Genomic DNA, 27,945 nt, shown 5'->3' on the forward strand with positions numbered 1-27,945 from the left:
GCTGGGGTTGTTCTTTCTTTCCAAATGAGACCTAAAAGAAAGGTGTCTTTCTTCCCTTTTAAATTGTGTAAACTAGAAATTATAATATAATTTGAACTTATGATTATTTTTCAAAAGAAATCTTATAAACCTGCAGAAACTCATTAATTCTTTTGTTAATATTTATCTCCATGATAGCATCATTCCAACCACACTTGCTGAAAATCTTGTGAGGCAAATATAATATATATAAATATGCTGCATATATATTTATAAAATTTCTAGTGGGAGTTCTATATAAAAGATATTTCTTTGGTATTGTTCAGCCTGTGTTTTAAAGTTTTACAAAAAGCAGAGCTTTTTCTTGAGTTACTTTTCAGTTAACTGTGTGATCCAGTTCTTCCAGCTGCTTCTATAATGAGGCACATATTAATGCAGTTTTTATATGGTATCTATGAAAGAATTCACTTCATAGAGAATAATACTTGAGCAGATGTATCCAAGAAAGCAAGCAAATGAAAAGGAATCTATTTATGGAATAAACTCCAGACCTAAAATTCAGTATTTTAATAAAATGCCAGCTGTCCTTACTGTATTTATTAAAACTTGTAAATGTGATTTCTCAAGGCTATTAGTTCAAATTGAAATGATTTCATGCCACATGGAAATCTTTAATTTATTTGTTGAGGTACCATATATTTAGGGTGCTAGGTGGCAAATAATGTTAATATGTGCAATAGGAACTACTGGTTTGAATGTGTAAATGATGCTCTTTCTGAGTACTGGCAACATCCAGCAAAACTACTGCTTAATCTCCAAAGAATTTTGGGAGCTCTCAATCCTTGATGATATGGGAAAGAGAACTGTGTATTTGCCCTGTGACTGGGCTTTCTATAGGAATTTTATTAAAGATTGTTTAATTCTGTTGTCCTTCTTAAAATGTTCTCAGTCAAATAAATGGGTGAGCTGGTTTCGGCTGTTCTTAGAATGTGTGGGCCTCGTCTTCATGGGTAGCACAGGCCTTTGGAACTTGGCATTGGGACTTTAAGAAATGGCCAAGTCAGTAGACAGACCAACTAACTGCAGGAGTAGCCTGAGACTTATAACTTCTTTCCTGATTTCTCTCCTTGCGTCCCAGCCCCATCGTGTACAGTGTGGGGAGCCTCTTGGGCTTACATGAGATCCTGAAGTGTGGGGGTCTCTCATCAGGTTTTCTATGCCTTTGGGAGTACCCTGAAGTGTGGGAGAATGCCTCGTTAGTTACTTGGCACCCAAGCCAAGGCCAGACAGCAGCCACTTTGAAGCTCTCTTCCATGGGGCAGATGCTCAGAGCAGTCCAGTTTCTTGGAAATAACAACTGAGGATAAGGGTTGACCTCTGAACTCCCCGTTCCCAGGGTTGGTTTAAACTCAGTGAGAATTACAGGAAGAGAACTGTGGAAGGACATGGTTTTTCGGGGATCTTTGTCTAGTAGCAGTACACCATTACATACAGCAGGCTGCAGACCATTGGTTTGGAGAATGGTGAACATAGCCAGGAAGAAGTGGGCACCACTCTTTGCAGAGGGGTCTCTTTAGCCCAAAGGAGGACCTTGATAAATATATGCCAAATCAGTGAATGTGGATATCTTCAAAACCAAGAATGGGAGGTGAACCTCCACGTGTGTCCCCAGACAGTGCTGGGTGTGAACCTAGGATGGTTCTTGACCCCTCCTCCCCTACTCCTGCTATGGGCCCCTACCTCTGCCCTAAGATAGCCAGGACAGTGTGGTTCAGTAGCTGCTGAGCATTCCTAGCAGGTACACCCTACATCTGGCTGAGCTAGAGAGGAGGAGGTAGAAGGCAGGATAGCCACCCTCCATGTTGAGTTTGGACTTTGTGCTGTAGAAACAGCTGTTTGCATAGGGACTGATTACCCGTGCCTTGACTCTTGAGTGCTCTGCCCAACAAGGGATCTTACCCCCAAACACTTTGCTTTCTGTCTTTTGGTCTTCCCCCCCCATTCCCCCAAAACAAGGTTTTGGAAAGTGTAAATTTCCATATTTGAGGATAGCATCTGTGTCTACCTGGGTATGGGGAGACAGAGAATGACTTTTTTGAAGAAATGCTCACCTCTTGTCTATAGGCAGACCCTGGACTACAGAAACCAGTATTTGCAATCCAACTCTGCCTTTGTGACCCTTACGTGAGTTATTAATACTTATTTCTTAGGGTCTGAGCTTCCTAGTTTATAAAATGGGATGAATACTACCTGCCTCACTCCTTTGGGGTGGGGAGAGGCTGGGTTAAAACTAGGGAGAGGAACATGTGCTGAGTCCCAATTCAGACAAACTCACTTGCTTTTCTGTCTACCTATTCCAAGGCCACTGAGGGGAGGAACTCGGAGATGGAAAGCCCCATCCAGAGCTCAATCCTTGTCTTTTCTCTGGAGAGATCACTCCAGTGCATTCTCAGTTCTGCCTTGTCCATCGTACAGCTCTCAGCACCAGACCTCAGCCAGGTAGGCAGTCTGTAATGTAGGGGGCACTTGTCTACAGAAGGTGAAAGATTGGTCCATCAGGTAGAGAGCAGGGAGGTACCATGCTGTGTGACCCTAATTATTGGGGTAGACAGCTCTTAGAGCAAGCAGGACTGGGTTTCTTGGAGAGGAAGGTTTTTGAGTGGAGTTTTCAAGGACAGATAGCTAGGGGCGGTGTGATGGGAAGAGCTGACTAGGCAGAAAAGTACAGCATATATAATATAAAGCCTGGAGGTGAGAATAAGCAGGATTCATGGGCCTTAATAGGCTCGACAGTTGTTTCTTTCCACTTGCCTGCCCCTTCCTCCAGATTCAGCAACTCAGAAATTTTAGCCTTTAGCTTTCAGACCCTTCCTATCTTCCTCTCTTCTACCTTTTAATATTTTTTTAAAATTTTTTAATTATGGGTACATAATAGTTACATATATTTATGGAGTATATCGTCTACCTTTTTTATTGTGTGAAATAGTACATAGAGAAAAGTGAATAAATCACTAACAATACACAAGTAACATCAACATGTTATAAAGCAAACGCCCAGTGTAACCACCACAAAGGTCAAGAAAGAACATTGCCAGCACCTCAGTTGCCCTATAAGTTCCCCTTCTCGTTATGATTCCCTCCCTCTCTGCCAAGGTAATCACTATCCCTTCTTTTACAGCTATCATTTTCTTTTTCTTTTAGAGTTATACTGCCTTCATTTTATGTCAGGCTTCTTTCACTCAACATTATGTTTTCTATTAATACATTCAACCATGTAGTTTCAGGTAGTTGTAGTTCTTTTTTTTTTTTTTTTTTTTCTAAAATTGAATCAGGACTTGATTTTTTTTTTTGGGTGGTTTTTTTTTTTTTTTTTTCTCTAAAATTGCAGGTAGTTGTAGTTCATTTGTTATTATTGTGTAGAATTATTCTATTTTATGCATATACCATAATTTATCTTTTCTACTGTTAGGGTGCATACAGATTGTTTCCAATTTGAAGCTGTTACAAATAATGATGCTATGGTAATTATAATTTACCTCTGGTTCACTTATGTACATATTTCTTTGGATGTATATACTTAAAATTGATAGGTTATAGGATTATGCATATCTTTATCTTGACTAGGTAATGCTAAAGTAAGTGGTTGTACCAATTTATTCCTCCTCCAGCAATATATCAGAATTCATATTGCTTACACATTCTAACCAATACCCAATTGACCAAGATTTAAAAAATTTTAGCTATTCTGATGTATAGAGTGAATTCATTTGCATTTCCCTGATTAGTAATAAGATTAAGGTGCTTTTTTCTATTTATTATTGACTATTTGGATTTTCTCCTTTGTAATGCCTATTTTAATCCTTTGCCCATTTCTTTATTGGGTTACCTGTCATTTTGGCTTTTAGGGGCTTTTTGGTTGTTTTTCTATTTTGCTTTTTGTTTTGTGAAATTCTATATATACATTTTGGATACAACCTTCTGTTTATCATATGTGTTGAAAATCTTTTCCAACTCTGTGTGAGACTTTCTTTCTTCTCTCAATGGTTTCTTCTAATAACATAAGATCTTAATTTTAATGTCAGAATTTATCATTCTTTTCCTTTATGGTTAATACCCTTTGTGCAAGTGTTTAAGAGATCTTTTTGGGGGGGTGGGAAGAAAAGAAAAAAGATTTTTTTCCTACCCCAAAGTTTGGAAGATATTCTCTTGGATTATCCTCTCAGCACTTTATTGTCTGACCTATACCATTTAGATCTATACTTAGAATTGCTTTTTATATATAGTGGAAAGTTGGAGTCAAATTTGGTATTTGTTCCATATGGACACCAAAATGTCCCAATATCTTTTTTGTTTCTTTTCTTTTCTCTTTTTTCCCTTCCCTTCCCTTTTCCCTTCCCATCTCCCTTCCCTTCCCCCTTCCCTTCCCTTCCTTTCCTTTTTCTTCTTTTCTTTTCTTTTCTTTTTTCTCTTCTCTTCTCTTTTCTTTCTTCTCTTCTCTTCTCTTTTCTTTCTTTCTTTTCTTCTCTCCTACCCTTGTTCCAATATCTTTTATTGGAAAGATAATCTACAGACCCACCTTTGTCATAAACTAAGTATCCATATATGCATGGGTCTGCTTCTGCATGTCTAGTAGATTTCCTCTATTTTTATTTTATTTCATTTAATTATTTATCAAACTCATATATAGCATTTATTGTGTGCTAGGCACTCATCTAAACTGTATATTTATGTGTTAATATATTTAGATATATATTTAATCCTTGTAAGTCTTCTGTGATAGAGATGAGAAAACGGAGGCACAAAAGGGTTAAGTCCACAGTCACGAAGTAGGTGATGGAGCCAGTATTCAAACCCAGGGATTCTGTTTTAAGTATCTGTGCTCTTCACTCACATCAGTGGCACAATATACATTTCACAATCTGCTTGTTAAGTTCCACAAAGAGAATCTGAAAGGTGGCCTTACTAATAACCTATCTAACAGAGGAAAATAAACTGTTAAACAGAAAGTAAGAGAAATAAACTCTCAGCACATAATTGTCCCTTTGAAGAGAAAAACTCACAGTACAACTGCCCCCTTTGTTTTGTTTGATTAAACACCTGTGGCCTAACTCATTGTCTCTAAGAGTTTGTTTCATAGCCTTGAAGAGCCCTAAACAGACAACAGGAGTACAAGCTTCCTGCTCCAGCTCTCTGCCTCAGTTCCTGCCAGAAACAGATTCCAAGGACTCTGATAAAGTCACCTGCACAGAGAAGAAAAAAATGGAAAAAAAGCAAACATAGCAGCTCCACAGCTGCTTCTGTTATCAGTCTGCAACAAGGGAAAAAAAACCTGGGTTGCATTAAGTTGTAGATTAGGTTGAGGCAAATTGACATCTTAAGAATATTGACTCTTCCAATCTATGAAAATGGAGTATGTATTTATTTAGATTCTCTTTAAATCATATCCACAATGATTTATAATTGTCTCTGTTTATATCTTATACTCGTTTTGTTAGATTCCTGGGTAAGTGCTTTTACTGTAAATTGCATTGTTCTTAATCTATAGCAGTTCTTTTTTTTTTTTTTTTTTTTTTTTTGAGACAGAGTCTCACTCTGTTGCCCAGGCTAGAGTGAGTGCCGTGGCATCAGCCTAGCTCACAGCAACCTCAAACTCCTGAGCTCAAGCGATCCTCCTGTCTCAGCCTCCCGAGTAGCTGGGACTACAGGCATGCGCCACCATACCCGGCTAATTTTTTCTATATATATATTTTAGCTGTCCATATAATTTCTTTCTATTTTTAGTAGAGGTGGGGTCTCGCTCTTGCTCAGGCTGGTCTCGAACTCCTGAGCTCAAACGATCCGCCCACCTCGGCCTCCCAGAGTGCTAGGATTACAGGCGTGAGCCACCGCGCCCGGCCTCTATAGCAGTTCTTAAAGTACAGTACCCTGATGGAAGAGCATTAGCATCACCTGGGAGCTGATTAGAAATGCAAATTCTTGAGCCCCACCCCAGACCCTACTGAATCAGAAACTGGGTAGAGCCCAACAATTTTTTTTTCTTTTTTTTTTTTTGAGACAGTCTTGCTCTGTCTCCTGTGCTAGAGTGCAGTGACATCATCATAGCTCACTGCAACCTCAAACTTTTAGGCTCATGCGATCCTCCTGCCTCAGCCTCCCAAAGTGCTAGGATTACAGGCATGGGCCACTATGCCTTGCCAACAACTTGTGTTTTAATAAACTTCTAGAACAAAGGTCCGTAAAAATACATTTGGTGTGTATATTTTGCAGCTTTACTAAACTTTTAATATTAATCCTAACACTTTATTTACATAAATTATTTTGATTTTGCATATGTCATCTACAAATAACTATAGCTTTATTTCTTTTATTCTTTTCCACATTTTATTTTTTCCTCTTGCCCTTTTTCAGTAGTTACAAATTCTCGTAAAGGGTTGAATAAAAGTTTGAATTCAGCCTTTTGCTGATTTCAGAGGGAAAGTTTTCAATATTAAGTGTGGTTCTTGCCATAGATTTATTTGTATTTATCTTTTATTAGATTAAGGTAGCTCACTTAGATTTCCAATTTGCTAAGGTAATTTTTAAGAAAATAATGGATGCTGAAATTTTTCATGGTTTTTCTGTATTTTACTGAGATAATCTTAAGGTTTTTCTCATTTGATGAGTTATATTGATGTTCAAATATTAACCAAATTTGCATTCTTGGAATGACCCCAAATTGATTGTGATGTATTTTTTCAAATATATTGCTGGATTTGATTTGCCAATATTTTATTTGGGATTTTTGCATCTTTTTTTAATCACAAGGATTGGCCCATAAGTTTCTTTTAAGATCTCTATTAGGTTGTTTCAGAGAAGATGTCATCAAGATGGCGACCAGAGGCACCTGGCACTCACCTCTTCCACAAAGAAGGACCAAAAGAGTGAGTTTGTTACCATACATCAAATAGAGCATCTTAGGAGAAAACACTAGAATTCAACATGGAAGTGACGGGGAACCTCTGAGGCACAAAAGGAGAATAAAGCAAAGAAGCAGCCAACCCAGCTGGGATTGGCTCAGAGCCCATAGGAACTCCCCATTGCTGGGAAAAGGTAAGAAACAAATCCCCAGTGGTCCACATTCCCACTACAGATGCCTGGCCATAGGAGAGCTCTTCAGCTGTAACAGGCCCTGAGCCTAGTATAGAGAACTGCCTGGAACTCACATGACTGCATTGTTCCAGCGAGGGAGTTCATAGTGGATTTCACCCCACAAGACCCTTGCAGCTGCAGCATAGCATCATTTTGAGAGCCCAGCTCCCCCTACCAGACTACATCCTGCCTTGTAGCCCAAAAGCTCCTGCATCTCCACATTCTTAAAGCTCCAGTAACATGCTCTCACATCCACCCACAGGGCTACAGCATTGCAGTGCCAGCTGGACCCAGTGAGGCAGCCAGTTCCTCAGCCCTCTAGCCTATGAAGTGTTGTACACCCTGGAGGAGAGGTGGTGCAGCACACCAGAGAGGCTGGGCCCAGCACAAAGGGAGTTGGAGCATGCACTCTGGAGTCAACTGCCTGGTACCACTGCTACTGACAGCAACCCTGCCCCTCCAGTATCAGGCTGCCACATACCTGAACATGCCTTGAAGAGGCTTGAGGACTGTTTCTCTTACACATTCCATCTGGGTGCCTGAGGTCCACTGCTGCCACTGGGGCCCATATGCACCATCTGTGGGCCTGAAGACAGGCCCATCCCACTTGCATCTGCCATCCGCAGCACCTACACATGCTAACCAGAAGCCTGTGGACTGACCCACCCAGCTTGTTGGCACCACTGCTGGTGCCTATGTGCACTGCCCAGGGGCTCAACTGTTCACCTGCTGCCACTACTTCCACCACTAGTGCTGTGTGTGCTCCCCAGGAGTCCCAGAACCCACCCAGCACTGCCACTGCTGGTGCCTGAGCATGCTGCCTAGAGGCCCACGGACCAATGTTCCTGGGCCCACCACCACCAGCACCCACTTATGCCACCCAGGGGCCCAAGTACTGGCCTGCCCAGCTCACCACTGCCACTACTGGTGTCCCAGAACTGGTTCACCTGGTGACACTATCACCAGCAAAACCCCAGCACAACCTCCACTAACAACTGCAGCCTAGGCTGCTGAGGAACTCACAGACTACTGCTGTTAATAACAGCTGAAGAAATCATATGGAGACTATCCTACTGTGCCTACCCAGAATCAAAGCCACGGTACCCTACCCAGTCGACACTGTAGACTCACCACCAGGAAAAAGTCTTTCCCTATGAAAGCCAATCCATAAAATTGGAAGAAGTGACTGTTTCACCAGATGTGTATATATCAAGGACACAAGAAACATAAGGCAAGAAAACATGATAGTTCAAAAGAAACATAATTGTCTTATAACAGATACCCAGAAAGGAAATGATGCAATGCCTGAGAAGGAATTCAAAATAATGATCTTAAGGAAACTCAGTGAGATACAAGAGAACACAGATAAACAATACAATGAAATCAGTAATACAATTCATGATCTGAATTACAAATTCAACAACACAATAGACATCATAAAAAAGGAACCAAGGAGAAATCCTGGAACTGAAGAATTAAGTGAAGAAAATAAAAAAATGCAATCAAGAGCTTCAGCAGTAAGGCTAGATCAAGCAGAAGAAATAGTTTCTGAACTAGAAGACAAGTGTTTTGAATCAACCCAGTCAAATATTAGAAAGAAAGATAAATGGAGAAAGCCTGTGAGACAAATGGGACACCATAAGGCAAACAGATATTCAAATTTTGGGAGTTTCGGTAGGAGAAGAATTGGGCAAAGGCATAGAAAAGCTATTTAATGAAATAATAACCGAAAACTCCCAACTTGTGAGAAGTATAGATATCCAGAAACAGGAAGCGAAGCTCTTAGTTCATTTCCTGGGCTTCCAGTGGCAGTGAAACAAAACTGGGGGGTGGAGTGGGAAGGGCAAGGGGATGGTTTTGGTAAAAAATTTTTTGTAAATGTTTTTGTAAAGGTAGTACGCTGAGCTGCCAGTTGTGAAGACTTCAAAATAAAAAGATGTTAAAGGAAGCAAGTAGTCAAAGGCTTTTTATTATGCTCACTCTGCCACCAAGCATGTTGTCTGCCTGGCCCAGGCCTGTCCAAGACACCTTCCCTCACTGATCCCCTGCTCCTTAGTTTCTCTTTCCTGGTGTTAGAACCTGGTTCTGCCCATGCCCCAAATCTCTTGGAAATATGTTTAATGGCAGGGAGATAGTAGTAAAGGGTATGGGTCTTAGTTTCAGAAAAACCTGGATTTAAATCCTGCCTATGCCACAACTGAGCAACTCACTAAACCTGAGGCAGTCTTTCTAGACCAGAGCTGCACTGACAGTAATGTTCTAGATCCAATATGGTGGCCACTAGCCACTTGCGACTTATGAGCCCTTGAAATGTGGCTCGCGTGATTGAGGAACAGAATTTTTAATTGTATTTAGTTTTAATTAAACAGCCATGTGACTAAGGGTGACCATATTGCACAGAGCAAGTCTAGAAAATGGAGAATTCCCCCTCACACACAGGATCAGCATGTGATAATGAATGTAAACAGCCCATATTCAAGGCTATACTATTAAACTATATCCTACCTTAAAAGACTTTCAAAGAAGAGTACTGAAACAGACAATACTCAAGTACTTACTGTACTGACTTGGCTGGTCTTTGTGAGTATGCCTGGATGGGCCTGATTCCGTCACAAACGCACTGATGCTGGTGCTACTTTCAGACATAGGTATGCAACTCCAACTTTTTAAGCACTAAGGATGCGCCTAATATAGTCTGGTGTAAACAAGTTTGCTTCTTTTCCTCTTGTTTTTTGTCCTCACCGTGTTAATTAAACAAAAGAACTACATTTTCAGAAACACATTTTAAGTAAAATTCTTGTGACACTATTTGACATTTCCTTAATATGTTTTCAAACAGAAAATGTTTCTACTTTTCTTCAGTTAAACTAATTGTATCATTATGTGCCAACTGCTTTAAACTAAACAGAGAGACAACATATCTGCATAGGTTAAAAATATATAAAGACTTACTCATTTTTAGAAACAAATCAAGAAGCACCAATTTCATTTTACAGTGTTTATTATAGTAAAATTTACTATTGGAAAACATTAGTGATTTTGGTCCATATCTCATTTTCCATTTGGTTTTAAAACATTTTACATTATTTACAAAATAAATTGTAATTTTTATGGTTGTACATAATTTTTTTCCTGACCCTTGGAATGTTACAGTTTTAACTAACTAAAAAATAAAAACATTGCAGACTAAATGTACTGATAAGTACATACCGAACACATTTAATTACCACAGTAATTAAAAAGTCATGATCTTTACTTCCCAAGATTAGAATTCATTAACATGAAGTCATTGAAGACTCTCTGGGATTTCTCTGTCATCCACAATGAGAGTGTGAATAATCCCTTCTTTCCGCTTCCCACTACTGACGGCCTTTATATAACACTCATGGTTCCCGATACTGAAGTGAGTTTCAGTCCCGTCATCTACAAACTCACCCTGGACCAACAAAAGAAGAAATTAGTGTTCCAGAAACATTTCTCTTTGTCTATAGCATTAAAACCATCTACAAGTACTGGAGGTATAATGAAATAACATATTAGTTAAATGCTAAGCTTTGCAAAAAACTCTAAGCCTTGTTTTTAGATGTTTTTACATCTCTGTTATGAATTGAAAGTTTCTTTTTTATAACCCCTACAATCCTTAAGAATCTTAAGTTTCAGGAGGAAAAAACATATACCTCATGGCTGTGTATCTATAACATATGTTTTCAAAAATAAACATGATAAACCTGTATTAGTTATTTATAATATACCAAGAACAGTTTATATGCATTATTTAATTGCATCCTCACACAGTAACCCTAATAGAAGTACTATTATCCCCGTTTTATAGATGAGGAAATTGAGGAACAGAAAATTTGCTGAAGGCCCCATTCAGTAAGGAATAGAGTGTTCTTAACCACTCTGAAAATATGATTCCTCAGGATATAAGGTGGTTTACAATAAAATACACAGATATCCTAAAACTGAACACCATTAAATCTAGACCTGCTCTGTCCACTATGGTAGCCACTGGCCACATGTGGCTATTGAGTGCCTGAAATGTAACTCATCTGAAATGACATAGGCTGTGTAAGTGTAAAATACATACTGGATTTGGAAGACTGTATCATGGTCTGTGAATAAATTCATCCCAGACCTTTTCTCCAAGCAACTCTCCTTATTGTTCTACACCTATAATAAATAAATGACGTAATGGCAGCAACTACAACATGCACCAAGCTCAAATGTGATGAGAGAAGACAGCTTCTCATTATCTCTAGCCCTGGTGTTCACATCCGAGCCAGCATGAAAGAATGGATACCAGGGCGAGTACTTCCTGTTTGGCCAGCAGGTCCCAAGACACATGAGAATGTGCACCTAGTGATTTCAGCTCCTAGTCCCACACTTCCTGCTTTCCACTCTCCCCTGTGCTCACCACAATTGAATTCCTGCTTGATATTCATCCCATCCACAGCCATAGCAATGCAAGCACCTGATAACAAGCCGAACATACCGGAGTCTAGGTGGGGATTTCTGTGTGCCTGGCCACAGTGAGTCGGTAGCCTCTTTCTTCCTGCCTTGGCACTGCTGGTCTAGACTGCCTCAGCCTCCCAAGTAGCTGCGACTACAGGCGTGTGCCACCAAGCCCGGCTAATTTTTTCTATTTTTAGTAGAGACAGGGTCTTGCTCTTACTTAGGCGGGTCTCGAACTTCCTGCCTCGGCCTCCCAGAGTGCTAGGATTACAGGCATGAGCCACTGTGCCTGGCCATGTACTACTTTTTTAAAAAAACCTCCCTTTTAGAAAAGTGTTGTCTAGGGCTCATGCCTGTAATCCTAGCACTTTGGGAGGCTGAGGCAGGAGGATCACTTGAGCTCAGGAGTTCAAGACCAGCCTGAGCAAGGGCAAGACCCTGTCTGTACTAAAAATAGAAAAAATTAGCCGGGCTTGGTGGCACGTGCCTATAGTTGCAACTACTTGGAAGGCTGAGGCAGGAAGATCACTTAAGCCCAGGAACTGGAGGTTGCAATGAGCTATGGTAACATCACTGCACTCTACCTGGGGTGACAGAGCAAGACTCTGTCTCAAAAAAAAGAAAAAAAAAAAGAAACTGTTGTCTGCTTTGGGTGTATGGAACAAAGCATTGCTACTCAAAGTGTGATCTGTGGACCAGCAGTATTGGCAGCACTAAGGAAATGTTAGAATTTGCATTTTAACATTACCCAAGGTGATTTCTATGCATGCAAGTTTGAGAAGCAGTGATATATAAAGCACCACTTAACATGGATAAACACATGAGAATGACATCCTTTGGGGGAAGAATTTTTTCCTTTCCTCAAGAGAAGAGATCTTGCTATGTTGCCCAGGCTAGTCTTGAACTCCTAAGCTCAAGCAATCCTCTGTCCTTAGTTGCCTGAGCAGCCAGGACTACAGGTGCCCAGCTGGGGGAAGAATTTTTAATGTGGGGACTCTTTCTAGGATAGAGACTGGTCCAGGAGAGGAAAGGTAGAGTGTGAGGTTGGTGCCAGCTCAGAACATATGCTGTCTCCAAACTCTCACTGCTCTACGCACTGTCTGGGAAAGGTTTTCAGAGTTTGGAGTCAGGAGTACTTAATCGATTTTTGTTTTTATGAAGCAGACCTTAGTTAATTATCAAATCTCTTTAATTAGGAAATGCAGCATTTCAATGGTAACTTATACACATGGCACTGAGAGTAATCAAAAGGTCAACTTACTGCTGTCTCCATTTTTTTACCATTGCACCATACATCCATAGTGTCTTTTTCTGTAAAAGTAACAAAATTTTAAAAGTTATAAATCTATGATTTAAAAGTAAACTTTACATGTTTATTATTTTAAGAAAAGTTTCTGGGTTTCTGAAAGTCCATTAATATTCCAAAGCTCAATACTTTTTCTTGGCTTTGAAACTCTCCTAGAATTTGATGCAACTGTATTTATTCTTGTTCACAAACCAAAATGAAACAAAACGATCTTATAAGATGTTTTATGGTCCCAATACTAATTGATGAAGTCCTGTTAAACAAAATAAATACTGAAGGACAATCTTTAAAGGAGGATGCATATAAATGAATGTGAGGAGGGACCTTCCCACACAAAATGTCCTTTAATATCAGTGACCAGATGATTCTCTCTGCCTCGCACACTGATTCAACTGGATGATGGCACAAACAGACCACCACAAAAAGCTGCCATAGGGTTTATATAGGCTATATAGTATGTCAGGTTTAGAAATTTAGCCTTCGGTTTTTTAGTGGGTAGCATAATAACATCTATTCCTTTTTACAATGGTTTCACTTTTGAGAAAAATTATTTGATCATATGGAAAAAAATAAGTATAACTGGTGGACTGAACAATATTGAACAGTAAGCTACAAAGTGCCGCCACAACACATTTGTGCATCAGTTTACTTGCCATAGCTCACCTCAGGGTGGGCAAGTCCCCAGAGCCCCTTGTGAACGTTAGAGTCCTGGGGAATAGCAGGAGAGAAGGCTGCACTCATTGAGAAGCCAGAAGACCAGCTTTGCGTATTGTAAAGAAGAGAAAGAAATATGACCTGTATGTGCACAATAAGTCCAGGGGTCAAGTGTGAGGCACCAGTCAGGGGTCTGACTCTGGCAGGCCGTTGCTCCAGAAGCATGGTCTAAAGTGGATTCATTTCTCCCTACACTTTGAGATGGGAGCCTTACTTAGACAGTGGAGAGAAGACTTTAGATGAACTAGAAGGAAAAAAGAGAAAGGCAGAGAGGCCCAGGACATATGGGTGGGGGTTGGTCACCCCAGTGGCAGCCTGAGTGGGAAGCCTCTACAGTCTCAGCTGCAGGGAAACCCAGCTTGTCCCAACACATGAACAGAGCACACAGTGCTAAGATAAACCACAATGGTGGTGAACATGGACATTTTATTTAGTATGCTTACTGCACATGTGCATATTCTATAATAGCTTATTGGCACACCTCTGAAGAACACTGATAATCCAGAAGCCATAAAAGAAAAATGGATTAAATCTGACTACGTAATAGTAAAAAAAAAACCTTCTGCATGATTGAAAAATACCATGCACACACACAGGCAAAGTCATACAATAAGTGACAAACTGGGAAACAAATATTTGAAACTCATAGCACAAAAGACTAATCCTACTAACAAAAAGACTTCTAGAAATCAAAGAGAAAAAGACCAAAAACCCAAAAGAAAATAGGGGCAAAGGACATGAACAGGCATCATCAGAAAAGAAATACCAAAGGTCCTCAAATGTGAGATGCTCAATCTCACTCAGTTTTGAAAAAGGCAAATAAAAACAATCCTGAAATAACATTTTCGCCTAGCAGAATGTCAAAAAGTCCAAAAGTATGGCAATGTGCTTTGCTGGTGAACTTGAGGGGAAATGTGGGAATACAAAATGGTAAAAGTACCATGGAGACAAACCGGGCAGAAATCTATTACAATAATAAATGCAATTATTCTTTGACCCAGAAATCCTACTCTCCCACTTCTAGGAATTTGCACTAAAACAATATGTGCACTGTATTCCGAGAGGCATGTGAATGAAACTAGTCATTCAGCATTGCTTCTAACAGCAATAGATCAGAAACAGCTCAAGTGCCCATCTGTTGGGGATGAGTTAAATAAACTACTACTGAAATTTACTCTGCCATTACAAAAAGTATTAAAAAGTACTGATTATTTATTTATTTTTTTGAGACAAGGTCTTGCTCTGTTGCCCAGGCTAGAGTGACATGGAGTCAGCCTAGCTCACAGCAACCTCAAACTCCCGGGCTCAAGTGATCCTCCTGCCTCAGCCTCCCAAACAGCTGGAACTATAGGTGCTTGCCACCACACCCAGCTAATTTTTTCTACTTTTAATAGAGATTGGGTCTCACTCCTGCTCAGGCTGGTCTCAAACTCCTGAGCTCAAGTGATCTTCCCATCTTGGCCTCCCAGAGTGCTAGTATTACAGGTATGAGTCACCATGCCTGGCCTAAAAGTACTGATATAAAAGGATCTTCTGAATATCCTAAGTGAATAAAGCAAGATGCTTTTATGTAATAAGTAGGTAATATTTGTATTTGCTTGAATCTGAATTTAAAAAGACTAGGACACACTATTAAAAATGGTTATCTTTTATTAAAAATGGTTTCCCTGGGGGGAAACAAGGTGGATGGGAACAGGGGTGGAAACGACTTTTCCATGTATCTTTTTATGCCATTTTGATTTCTGAATCATATATCACCTATTCAGAAAAAGATATGTTAATAAAAGAACATATCTATCTGATAAAATGTCAAATCTATTGCGACTCACAAGTGGATTCAATGACTCCCGGGAGGTACTGCAGCACGTTCATCCGGGCGCATCTCCTCTCCCTGCCTGCAGATCCCCTCAGCCCGCATGACCCGGAGCTGGGAACTCCACAGGTGAGTACCGAGCAGGTATGTGCCATACATGCCTTCATAGCAGTGGAAGCTTTCAGAACAGAAAGAGAACTTCTTCCCACATGAAGTTCATCATATTATCTTTCCTCCTGCTGTCTTTATTTTCCTCCCACATTGTTCAGTGGTGTGGTGACTACCATCCCTAAGAATGTTAATCAACTCTAGCTTCAGTCCCCTCAGATGCCTCACAGGTTTTGGGTGGTGAGGAAGCAACATCTGTCTCAGACTTCTAGCCTCCAGAATTGTAAGAAAATTAAATTTGTTGTCTAAGACAAACAACAACAAAAATAAAAAAATTAAGAAAATCATAAAAGATATGAAAGAACATAATAAAAGATATGAAAGATACGGCTGTTACATAAGGTTACGTAAAAACTTTGTATTCCTCAACTTGAATTACAATTATCAGTAAAATGAGACAGTTTGAGCACCAATAAGAATAAATGCAATGTATTGAAACACATCAAATTGTTTAAATCCATGCATTAATAACTTTAAAAAACACTAAATGATCACCTTTAGAGGAAGAAAAGGAAACCAATTCAATATTTTGAAAGCTGGTGAATAAAAGGAAAAATTAGCAGTTATTCTGCATTTCCTATACAAAATATACTACTGTGTAACCAAATAGTAGATGACAGGAAGTTTCTTCCTTTTTTTCTTTTTTTTTCTGAGACAGAGTCTTGCCCTGTCACCCTGGCTAGAATGCAGCTGTGTCATCAGAGCTCACTGCAACCTCAAATTCCTGGGCTCCAGTGATCCTCCTGTCTCAGCCTTTCCAGGACTTGGGACTTCAGGCACACACTACCATGCCAAGCTAATTTTTCTATTAATATATTTTTGAAGAGATGGGGTCTTGCTCTTGCTTAAGCTGGTGTCCAACTCCTGACCTGAAGCAATTCTCCCACCTCAGCCTCCCAGAATGCTAGGATTACAGGCGTGAGCCATTGTGTCCGGGCAGAAGTTTCTTTTCTTTTTTTTTGCAACTGTAGCCTGACAACAGAAGTTTCTATTTATAGAAGTATTCTAGCTAATAAACAAGGAATGATAGAATCAGAATACCACTATTGGTCAATCACTAATGTATTAATAGATCTAGGCACTTCGGATAAATGGTTGCCAACATCAAAAAAAGTGTAACAAATAAGCACCAGGTGCTTCCTGATACAGTAAACTATAAGGTGGTCTTGCAAAAAAAAAAAAAAATTAAACCTAAATTTGACTAATTCTTCAGATGCAACTACCAATTTTTAGGAAATATGGAAGACAGAGGAACATCACAGGCATGCAATTGGCAAAATCCAGACCATAGGAAACTCTTCAAGACAAATCAATCCAGTTTCTTCAATAAATAAGCTATTCAGGAGTTTTTGGTTTTTTTTTTTTAACCTATGTGCATTTATTACTTGGTAAACATTTTTCATTCTAAAAAAAAAAGGTATTTGCTAACATCCAACTAGACTGTGGACTCTTTAAAGGCATGGACAAGGTCTCTTCATCTATGAATGCTTAATGCCTGGTATGCTAACCAACATTTTGTTCATTTAATATTATGTAACATTAAATATTAATATTTAAAATTAATATTAAATTAATAGAATGTTTTAATGTTATATTTTATTATTGTTTTCTATAATATATTATAATTTAATATTAAATACTAAAATCAATATTAATGAAATACTATGTAATATTTATCCTATAAATATTATCTAAATAAAGTAATCAACTAATTAATGAGATGATCTAAACAGTCTTAGCTGAGTGATATGAGAAGTAGGAAATACTAGAAGTAACCAGAAGAGAGAAAAAGTTACTTTTTAAAAAATCTATTTTATCTGGACTTTGACCATCTTGATCTTATGCAAGTCCTAAACCTATTACTACCTAGAGAAAAAGTCCTCTCTTACTGATGAATCTTAAATTTTCACCTGTCTTTAAGATATACTTATAAAATAAAATACCAAATAATAACAAATATTTATATTAATGTTACTTTTTTTTTTTTTGAGACAGAGTCTTGCTCTTTTGCCCAGGCTAGAGTGCCGTGGCGTCAGCCTAGCTCACAGCAACCTCAAACTCCTGGGCTCAAGCAATCCTCCTGCCTCAGCCTCCCAAGTAGCTGGGATTACAGGCATGCACCACCATGCCCGGCTAATTTTTTCTATATATTTTTAAGTCGTCCAGCTAATTTCTTTCTACTTTTAGTAGAGATAGGGTCTCACTCTTGCTCAGGCTGGTCCCGAACTCCTGAGCTCAAACGATCCGCCTGCGTTGGCCTCCCAAGAGTGCTAGGATTACAGGCGTGAGCCACCGCGCCTGGCCTAACGTTACTTATTTTTAACCTAAGTTTATAATCCTCAAATAGATCACTATAAAACCTGTTCTAAGATATCATCTATAAAATGGTGGGTTAAATGAATACTTCATTCACACAGATCACATTAGAAACACACCTACACTTACACTCCTTCTCCTATTCAAAGCTCCATAAAAGGTCTGCAGAGTTAGAAGAGCTAAGTAAACAGCCATCATAAAAAAACCAATAAATTCTGCAGAAACAGCACTAACTTACCCAAAACAACTCTAAAGTCCTCACCATTCAAGTGTAATACCCAAGTGTTGGTGGTTTTTGATCTGTTCTCCATATACTTCTTGAGACTTTTCCCATTAATTTCCAGAGTATATTCATAAGCAAAACCAGTAACAGCATCTATATTTATGGTTGCTTTTGTCTTTGCAGCTCCAACACAGAAGGTTTCTTTGCCTACTAATTTGAACATCCATTCTTTTCTTATCTCTTCCTAAGAAACAAAATATAAAAGTTTAAAAACACACAAATGGAAGAAAATTAATATTTAATTTTAGAAATAATGTAATTAAAGTGAACAAAGGCAATGCTATTTAGATGTAATTTTATTAGTTCACGATGCCAAGGTTTTAGAAAATAAAGGCATTTTAAGTTTAAACAGCAGATGTTCTAGTCTATGAATTTTATAACTATTATCAGTTTGCTTTGTACAGCAAAATAAGCCAAAAACATAAAGATAACCACTGTAAGAAAAAAAGTCTGAATTTACATTATGAAGAAGCTACATTAATAAAATCAAGTTTCTCTGTATACCATATTTCACAAGTAACATTTTTTTTCCTACCTTCCCATCTACATATACTACTCGTTTGCCTGATGTGGTTCCATGTTCAAATTCAATCTTGTGGACACCGTCACTTAAAGCAACCTCCCAAACGGCTACGAGATCTGTCATTTTTTCCAGGCTGTAAGGAGGGCTAAAGGAATAAAATAAAGCAATTATAATGGGGAAAAAAGTAGTAATAAAATAACCAATTAATCCTTCCAGGATGAAAATATCAGATTGAAACTTCTAAAATTTTGAAATAATACAGTGATATTACCTAAGAAATCCTACTCACAGTACATGTAACTATTTTCTCCCTCTTATTCACTCTTCTTTTAAGATACAACTACTATATATGGGTATATAGTCCGATTAATTCTAAAAAAAGTCACCTTAATATTAATAGGATTAAGAATCCTTTAGTTTGTCCTGGATAGTATTCTCGGCCAGGCTACAGTATAGTACGTGGAAAGGTCAGTAAGAAGTCTCTACTCTTCTCCCACAGTATTTAAAAGCACAGTATTTAAAAAGTGAAGGATTTAATTTTTTCTTTTTCAGATCCAATCACTCCAAAATAAGAACTCTTCAGATCTTCCAAACTTAAACTAATGACTAGGCATTTGTTGTACTAAAAATGGGTTCTAATTTATCATATTAAGACTGAGAAAAAAAGCAGTCATGGAAGAAATGTCCCATAACAGAGAGGAAAATAATTTTAAAATATTATGAAAAATAGTAGTTCTTGGCATTACTACAGGAAATCTTATTAAAAAAATAAATGATTCTGGTTTGTCAAAAATCTCTGGCATGATTTAAACATATATTTTTGATATTAATATTTTTATTTTTATAAAGTATATATCCTATGTGAAAGATATATACTGTATATAATACATATATATTTTGATATTGATATATCTTTTTAGCTTTGAGAGAAATAACATTTATTACAGTAATAATGATTGTAGCTAATAGCTATTAAGTGCTTACTGCATGCCAGTCACTGTTATAAGAACTTTAAATATATTAACTCAGAATCACCATGAGATGAGTACTATTAGTACCCTTATTTTACAGATGAAGCTCAGAGAGGCTAAGGGTTTGCCTAAGGTGACAATGACATTAAGTGGCAGAGATGGGATTTAAACCTAGGACAGAGCTCCAAAGCCTGTTCTCTTAACTACATCTTCCTCTTTGTTCACTCTAATTGCCTTTGTATGCTGTAAACCAGAGATGGTAAACAGATCTTATATTATTTTGAAGTGGTTGCCAAGACCTCTGTGCTGAGAGGAATCAGGAAGACCTCACATCAAGGTTCTACAGAAAAGAATGCCATGTTACTGATGGCCACTTCCATTCCATGCCAGGTATTTACCATACTTACTCTAAATCATCAAAGAGTAAAACCATGCATTCTGCAATTTTACAAAATGTGTCCTTAACACAGTAGCTTGGATAAATAATTCTTCTAAATAATCACAACAATCTTGAATATTTCAAAGGCTAGTATTATTGCAATGCAAGACATTTACCTTTCATCATCTTCAAAGATAGGACTGTCATCTCCAGATGCCATGATTGGCAAAACAGTCTTTAATCCAATTAGCAGCCAGGAAAGAAAAAAGCAGAATTGCAGCAAAGAAAGATCGAAAGCAACAAAGATGACATCTACAAGGGATTTTTCTAACTTTGCAAAGCATTTCTTAAATTGCATGCAGTTTCTGATGAAACAGCTTTTACATACAATAGAATTGCAATCTTTAATTTTCAGAGAAAGAGGTTAAATCATGCAAATCAGGCAATCACATTTTTTCCTGTCATGGATTTAAAATTTCTTAAAAATACAATTTCTTAAAACTAGAGAATAAACTCTAGTTTATTTCAAGTATTATAGCATATGAGAGCTGCAAGAGACCAAAGGGATCCTCTGGGTCCCGTGCTTCTCAAATGGAAGCAGAAGCAGCCCCAAGGGTATGAGGCAGTGGGTCAGGGAATACATAAAACTCCAAGATAAATATCATGGCATCTTCTGGGAACATCAATGTTACATGGTGGTAACTAATTTAAAGTGTAATCTTTGTATTAAATTTATAAGGCTACATTAGGGTGGAATATAATTTTTAAATCTTTTGATTGTTTGTTTGTTTTAGATAACTTCAAAGAACTGGTAAGTTTGCAGAAAGCAGCCAAGGATATGTTGGTTTGTTCCAGTCATAAGCAGGGCCCAAGCCAGAATCAGAGCCTGGTACTCTGCAATGAACTAAACAGTAACTGGGCTGTAGTGCTAATTAAGTTTTACTAAAATAAGAAGCACACACATACTCAAATGTAGAGGAAACCCTCCACATTTGACAATTGCAGATTAAAAGTTGAACCCCTGCCGAACTATCATAAATTCAACTATTTTTTAGTCCCAAGATCTACCCCAGGTTGGCCCTCTCCGTAATAAAATACCTTATTGCTATAGATGCTCAAGGGTGCTCTCTCCTTGTTAAAAACAGGAGACTGCCAACCCTCCCTTGCTGGAAACAGCCAGAAGCCACAAATTGTTAAAAATATGTTAAAGAAGAGATCTGCGCCCATAAGAGCAATCCAATGGGCAAGAAAAGCTAAGAATTCTAGAATGAAAACTAGGTAAAGGTTTGTACCTAAAATAAATCCTTTTTTTATTAGCACTGTACAAATTTGTAAATTTTTCTAATCTTAAAAATCTCCTACAAAACTGTGGGGTACCTTGCAACTATAAAAACAAAAAGAAGACATAGTAATATAGTAAGCCAAACAGCATAATATAAACTTTGATAAGGCATCCTTTCTAAGTTAGAGTGGATTTAGGGATATCATTCAAATTTTGCTCTGCAACTTTCAGAGACTCCAGAAAGTTCAGTAATGTAGCATTCAAACCTGAAAGAATTGCCGTTTTCTATTATAATGAACTTCAACAATCATTTACAGACTACCTAAAAATAGCAATTTTTCAATCTCTAATAATTGATAGTATACATAATATTTAGGGGAGAATTACAAACAATGGCAAGATGAAGTGCTGAAGCAATGATCTCGCAAATTTGAAGCAATCCAATTCTACTTGTAAAACTGTATATATCAAAATTGATGCTGCTTCTTAAAACAGAAAGTCAAAAATCAAAATTGTTAATCTCTTTGCTTGTTTTTCAATAGACCTGATTAAATAATACAAAATTATTAATACAGAATTAGTATTTCAATTTTTACTGTCCATGCTGTTATTTTTAAGCAAAAGACAAAAAATTTTATATTAATAATAATTATAAAATCTTTTCATAATTATTCCTGGAAACATTACTAGTATATTTAGCTTATAAAAGGCTGCAATGCTTCAAATTTTGTGTCACTTTCAAAGGCAGAGATTAACTAGAAAAGGTGTTTTTTATGCAAGGATTAAGGTGAGCACTATCTTATAACAGCCATAACTAAAAATGAGAAAATCATACAATTTTCAGTACTGACAAAAAACCCAAAACAATCAGATCACCTAGTCTATCTGGCCTCTGTTCCTCATCGTGGAGAAATCAAGGTGCAAGACACCCTTCCAAATGCCATCCCCATTGCCACTCCTGGGTTCTTACTATCTGTCCAACTTTCTAACAAGGCTGTGGAAGGCCCCAATAATGACACGGAGTAAAGAAAAATTTCCACATGATCCCACCACAAAGATCTCCATCAACAAATCCCATCTAATATTTAATATTTTGTCTAAAATACTCAGGCTCCTGTTTTTGTGCTACTCTCTTATCCTAGAGGTTTCACTAGTCTTGTGACCTCTGTCACTTTACATATTCCATTCCAGTCTCAGCACTTTAAAATTTAATTGGAATTGAAGCCAGGTGCAGGGGCACATGTCTGCAGGCCCAGCTACTGAGGAGGCTGAGGAGGGAGGTTCACTTGAGCCCTGGCGTTCAAGACCAGTCTGGGCAACGTAGCGAAACTCCATCTCATTAAAAAGAAAAACACTTAATTGGAATTGCTCTCCTGTCTCAGAAGTAGGGGAGCACATGCTGAAAACACTCTTAATAGCCATAAATGCAACTGATTAACAGACTGCTATTCATATCCAGCAAAAAAATTAAAAATCAGTAGTTAATTCACCTAATGCACATAAAAATATACCCACTGGTGAGTTTTTGAGGGAAACAAAACAAAATTGAGATTTAGGCTGGAGGTTAGAAACAAAGTGAGTATGAATAAGAATACTTATTCTACAACCTAAACAGACACTAAAGCACAGAAATCAATATTTTATTTAAACAGACTTTACAATACTTTGGGCCATTTACTGATTCTTCATTTTAAGAATATCCTCACAAAAAAGCTTACTTACTTCCTCCATAACTGGTGACTTCTCTGAATGGTCTGTATAAAGTAATAGCAGCCTGAGCAAACATCATCTATTCATCCACCAAACAGTTAAATGTCCACTAAGTGTCCTGAAAGCACTTGAAAGTCAAAAACTGATGGTCCCCAACTTACAGTGGTTTGACTTACAATGGTTCAACTTACAATTTTCCGACTTTAGGTGTTGCAAAAGAGATGCACGTGCAGTAGAAACCATACTTCAAGTACCTACACAACCATTGTTTTTCACTTTCAGTACTTCAATAAATTACATGAGATATTAAACACTTTATTATAATACAGGCTTTGTGTTAGATGATTTATCCCAACTGTAGGATAATATAAGTGTTCTGAGCATGTTTAAGGTAGGTGAAGCTAAACTACGATGTTTTAGTAGGTTATGTGTATTAAATACATTTTTGGCTTACATTATTTTCAACTTGTGATAGGTTTATTGGGACAAAACCTCATCATAAGTAGAGGAGTATCTGCACATGTTTTCAAAATTCTCTGTGGTTTTGTATGATTTGCAGCAGTTATGCTCTATTTATTTTCTCAAGGGAAAATCTACCTTCACAATAAAAGTTTTCTTATGATAAATGTCCAGCCTTCAGATTTTCCATTCAACAAGCATTTATTTGAGCCCACTATCAAGAGACACTATTCTATGGGCTGTCAACAATTTAAAGAATATGCCTCTGTCCTTAAAGAATTTATTCATTTCAATTGGTGCTCAGTCAACATAAGAACTAGGTATGCTTCCTAATTTCAAAACCTACCATAAAGCTACAGTAATCAAAACAGTGTGGTATCGGTATAAGGACAGAAATAGACCAATGGGATAGAACTAAGAGTTCAGGAATAAACCCATACATCTATGGCCAGTTGATTTTTGGTAAGGGTGCCAACTCTATTCAGCGGGGAAAGAATAATCTCTTCAACAGATAGTATGGGGAAAACTGGATTTCCATATGCAAGAGAATGAAGTTGGTCCCCTACCACACACCCCATATTAACACAAAAGTTATCTCAATATGGAACAATGATCTAAATATAAGAGCTAAAACCACAAAACTCTTAGAAGAAAATATAGGAGTAAATCTTGATGACCTTGGATTTGGCAATGGATTCTTACATGTGACACCAAAAGAAGAGCAACAAAAGAACTTTATGAAGTTTGGATTTTAGGAAAATTTAAACCTTTTGTACATCAAAGGACATCATCAAGAAAGTGAAAAGACAACCTCCAGAATGAGAAAATATTTGTAAATCATGTACATGATAAAGATTTCATATCTAGAATATATAAAGAACTCCTATAACTCAACAACATGAACGACAAACAACCTAATTAAAAAATGGTCAAAAAACTTGAATAGACATTGCTCCAAAAACAAATGGTCCACAAATGGTCAATAAGCACATGAAAAGATGCTCAACACCATTAATCATGAGAAAAACACAAATCAAAACCACAATGAGATACAACTTCACACCTACTTGGATGGCTACACTCAAAAAAATGGAAAATAATGAGTGTTGGTAAGGATGTGGAAAAACTGGAACCCTTACCCATTGCTTGTGGGAATGTAAAATGGTGTAGCTGCCATGGAAAAAATGGCAGCTCCTCAAAAACCTAAACACAGAATTACCATAGGACCTGGCAATTCCACTCCTAGATATATATTATACTCAAAAGTATTGAAAGCAGGGACTTAAGCAGAGACTTATAGGCTAGAGTTCATTGTAGCATTATTCCAATAGCCCAAAGGGGAAAACAACCCAAGTGTCTATCAACATAAGAATGGATAAATAAAATGTGGAATATTATTCAGCCAAAAAGGGGAAGGAGATTCTGATATATGCTATAACATGGATAAACTCTGAAAACATTATGCTAAGTAAAATAAGCCAGACAAAAAAGAACAGATATCATATGATTCCATTTCTATAAAATATCTAGAATAGGGAAATTCATAGAGACAGAAAGTAGATTAGAGGTTACCAAAGACTGGGGCAAGGGGACAAAAAGAATGTTCGTTGGTTTTGTGTTGCTATAAAGGAATATCTGAAGCCGGGTAATTTATAAAGAAAAAAGCTTTATTTGGCTCACTATCTGATAACTAGAAAAGTTCAAGACTGGGCATCTGCATATGTTGAGGGCCTCGGCCTTCTTCCACTCATGGCAGAAGGTGATGGGAAGCCAGCTACGTACAGATCACAAGGTGAGAGAAGAGGGAAGTACCAGGCTCTTTTCAGCAACCAGCTCTCCTGGGAACTAAAAGGGTGAGAACCCACTCACCACTCACCTCCAAGGGAGGGCATTAAGGTATTCATGAGGGATCCACTCCCATGAACCAAACACCTCCCATTAGGACCCACCTCCCAACACTGCCACACTGGGAATCAAATTTCAACATGAGATTTGGTGGGGACAAGTATCCAAACCTTAGCAGAGTTACTGCTTAATGATTATAGCATTTCTGGTTTAAGGTGTTGAAAAAGTTTTGTAAATCAATAGTGATGATGGTTGCACAACACTGTGAATTACTTAATGCCACTAAACTGTCCACTTAAAAATGGTTAAAAAGGCAAATTTATGTTGTATATATTTTATAACTTAAAAAATAAGGTAGTATGTAAAAAATGAATTGTACACTGTAAATGCATGAACAATATGGTGAGTTATATCTCAATAAAGTTGTTTAAAAAAAAAAAAAAACTGGGTGCTTTGCCTGCAGGGTTTCTTGGAATTCAGTTAGATCTGTAACAAGAGATGATCACAAATGTCCCTGCCTCCAACTTCTACTTGATTCATTTGAATGAGAAGTATCTGTCACATAGATCTCTACGTATTCAATTTAATACACTCTAAGTATTCAATTTAATAAACACATGTCATTTTCTAAGTTCATCCAGTACACCAATAGTTATTGGTGCCAGGCATTAAGCTGGACACTAAGCTCAGAGTAGGGGAGTCTGGAGAGACCAAAAGATGATTATAACACAACAATGGGAAGCAGCACAGGGCAGAATGGACCCACACAGGTAAGGTCTTAGCCCCACCAAATGGGCAGGAAGGAAGGCTTTAGTTTAAAACTTGAGAGAAAGGAATTAATCCTTTGTTGTTTTTAAACTGATGCATACATTTAATTTTCAAGATTATGTGACCAAACTGGAAAATGGTAAATGCAAAAAAAAAAAAAAAAAAATTTCCCCCGATTTTTGCACAGAAATTTTTAAGTGTAAATGAAAAACAAATTCCATTTATTTTCACTGATGGAGATGATGTCAAGCACTCAAACTTACATGTCTTCAAAGAAGGCTTTTTGAGTATCTCATGACTTATCTGTCAGCACAATCTTTCAAAATCCCTTCCCTAACAACCCTGCACCATGGGGACTGCAGTGATTTGTCCAACCAAAGTCAGTTGAAAAATTACTAAGGTAATAGTAACTAAGACACTCAAAGTTCCCTTTTCAGCAAAAGCTCCAGGTAAGGCCAGCCAATAAAGCAGGTCACTTGTTCAGCAACTATAGACACTGTATGCCAGACCTCTTGTGAAACACGGGTGCCTCCAACAGAGTCAGTCGGAAGCTTTTTCAGCCAGGTATTTCCAAATGCTACTTACAGGAGGCACAAAAATAACTTTTCAAAGGTCCATTTCACAATCTATACCATAAGCCTTATGAAAGATTCATTCTAAATAATCATATTCAAAAAACCAGATGGAACTGTGCTCAACTAATTACCTTTTTAATAATTAAAAACTGCAAACCACCTGCAAACCACCTGTACGCTCACCATCAGGGAGCGACTCCATTAAGTAAATCACAATCCAGTCAAAGCCCAAGCCAGGTGCTGGGGATGGATGCGGTAGTCAGCCTGGCACACAGGAGTGCATAGTCTAGTGCAGCCAATAAAAAGGACGTAGAAAAACATTTAAAGCCACGGATAAAATGCACGTGATGTATTATTAAGAGAGAGGGGCCTAATTACAGCACTTTATGATCCAGGTTCTGCAAAAATAAATTCTGCTCATGCTTACAGGGAAACACGGACTGGAAGGAAACACATCTTAATGTTAACCCGGCTTGTCTTGGAGAGCAGGGGTACGGCTGATTTGCTTCCTCCCTTGTGCCTTTCTGTTTCAAGTTTTCGACAGAGAGATTATAGTTTGTGAACAGACTAGAGGCCGGTGCGGCCAGTCGCAGGGCCTGGCCGGGCAGGGACGCCCTCGCCCCCACCCCGCGGAACCTCCGTCTCAGCCCTCAGTTGGCGGGGAGCGGAATACCGCCCCTAGGCCTTGGATAACAGGCGGGCCGACAGAGACTGTCCGGAACTCACCCCGCTAAGGCCCCGCGCCTCACCCGGCGGGATCCCACCGACTGCGTAGACGCTGCCCGCCGCCGCCGGGAGATGGCTGCCGTCCGAGCCGCTGCGGGGCCGAGGGCGCGGGGCCGCCGGGGGCTGTGCGCAGGGGCTTCCGGGTGCCGAGCTGGGGGCCGGGGTCAGGCGCTGAGAGGGCACGAGCCGGAGCCGACCCCACCTGGGCTGCTGTCTCACCTGGGTGCCGCGGGAGGTTCTAGGGGGTGGTCGCACCAAGCAACCGGTTGGTTCCGACTCGGCTTCGTAGACCGCGTGGCCTTGCTCCCTTCACCAAGAAACAGGCGCCAGCGGTGCGGAAGCTGAAAGCTCTGCAGGCGCGAATACCAAACGCGCCGACTGTTTATCGCGCTTCGGGTCCCCCGGGGCGCCCAGCGCAGGCGGCCACCCGCTCCCCGCACCACAGACACAACCCCCGCCCACTGCCTCCGCCGGTGGCTTCGCGGTCTCCGCACGGGCCCTCCTCATTCCCCACCCAGAACCTCTGCAAGTCCCGCAGTGCATCC

At 38.7% G+C, this 27,945-nt stretch overlaps 1 protein-coding gene across 7 annotated transcripts; it reads right to left on the bottom strand.

The window, feature by feature from the left end:
- Positions 1–10,101: 10,101 nt before the first annotated feature.
- On the bottom strand, positions 10,102–27,899 carry FAIM (Fas apoptotic inhibitory molecule). Of its 7 annotated transcripts, XM_069473170.1 has the most exons (6): positions 27,603–27,899; positions 20,212–20,270; positions 18,698–18,830; positions 18,118–18,346; positions 12,824–12,873; positions 10,102–10,543 (listed from the first exon to the last, which is right to left on the bottom strand). In XM_069473170.1, the coding sequence occupies exons 2-6, from the start codon at positions 20,253–20,255 to the stop codon at positions 10,394–10,396; spliced, it is 606 nt and encodes a 201-aa protein (XP_069329271.1). In that variant the 5' UTR covers positions 20,256–20,270; positions 27,603–27,899; the 3' UTR covers positions 10,102–10,393. The 7 variants fall into 7 exon arrangements, with proteins under 7 accessions (XP_069329271.1, XP_069329275.1, XP_069329274.1 ...); XM_069473174.1 differs by lacking the exon at positions 20,212–20,270; XM_069473173.1 differs by lacking the exon at positions 20,212–20,270 and having other exon boundaries at positions 27,412–27,607.
- Between the last annotated feature and the right edge of the window lie 46 nt (positions 27,900–27,945).

Source organism: Eulemur rufifrons, chromosome 7 (genome assembly GCF_041146395.1).
Source record: "Eulemur rufifrons isolate Redbay chromosome 7, OSU_ERuf_1, whole genome shotgun sequence".
Lineage (NCBI taxonomy): Eukaryota > Metazoa > Chordata > Mammalia > Primates > Lemuridae > Eulemur > Eulemur rufifrons.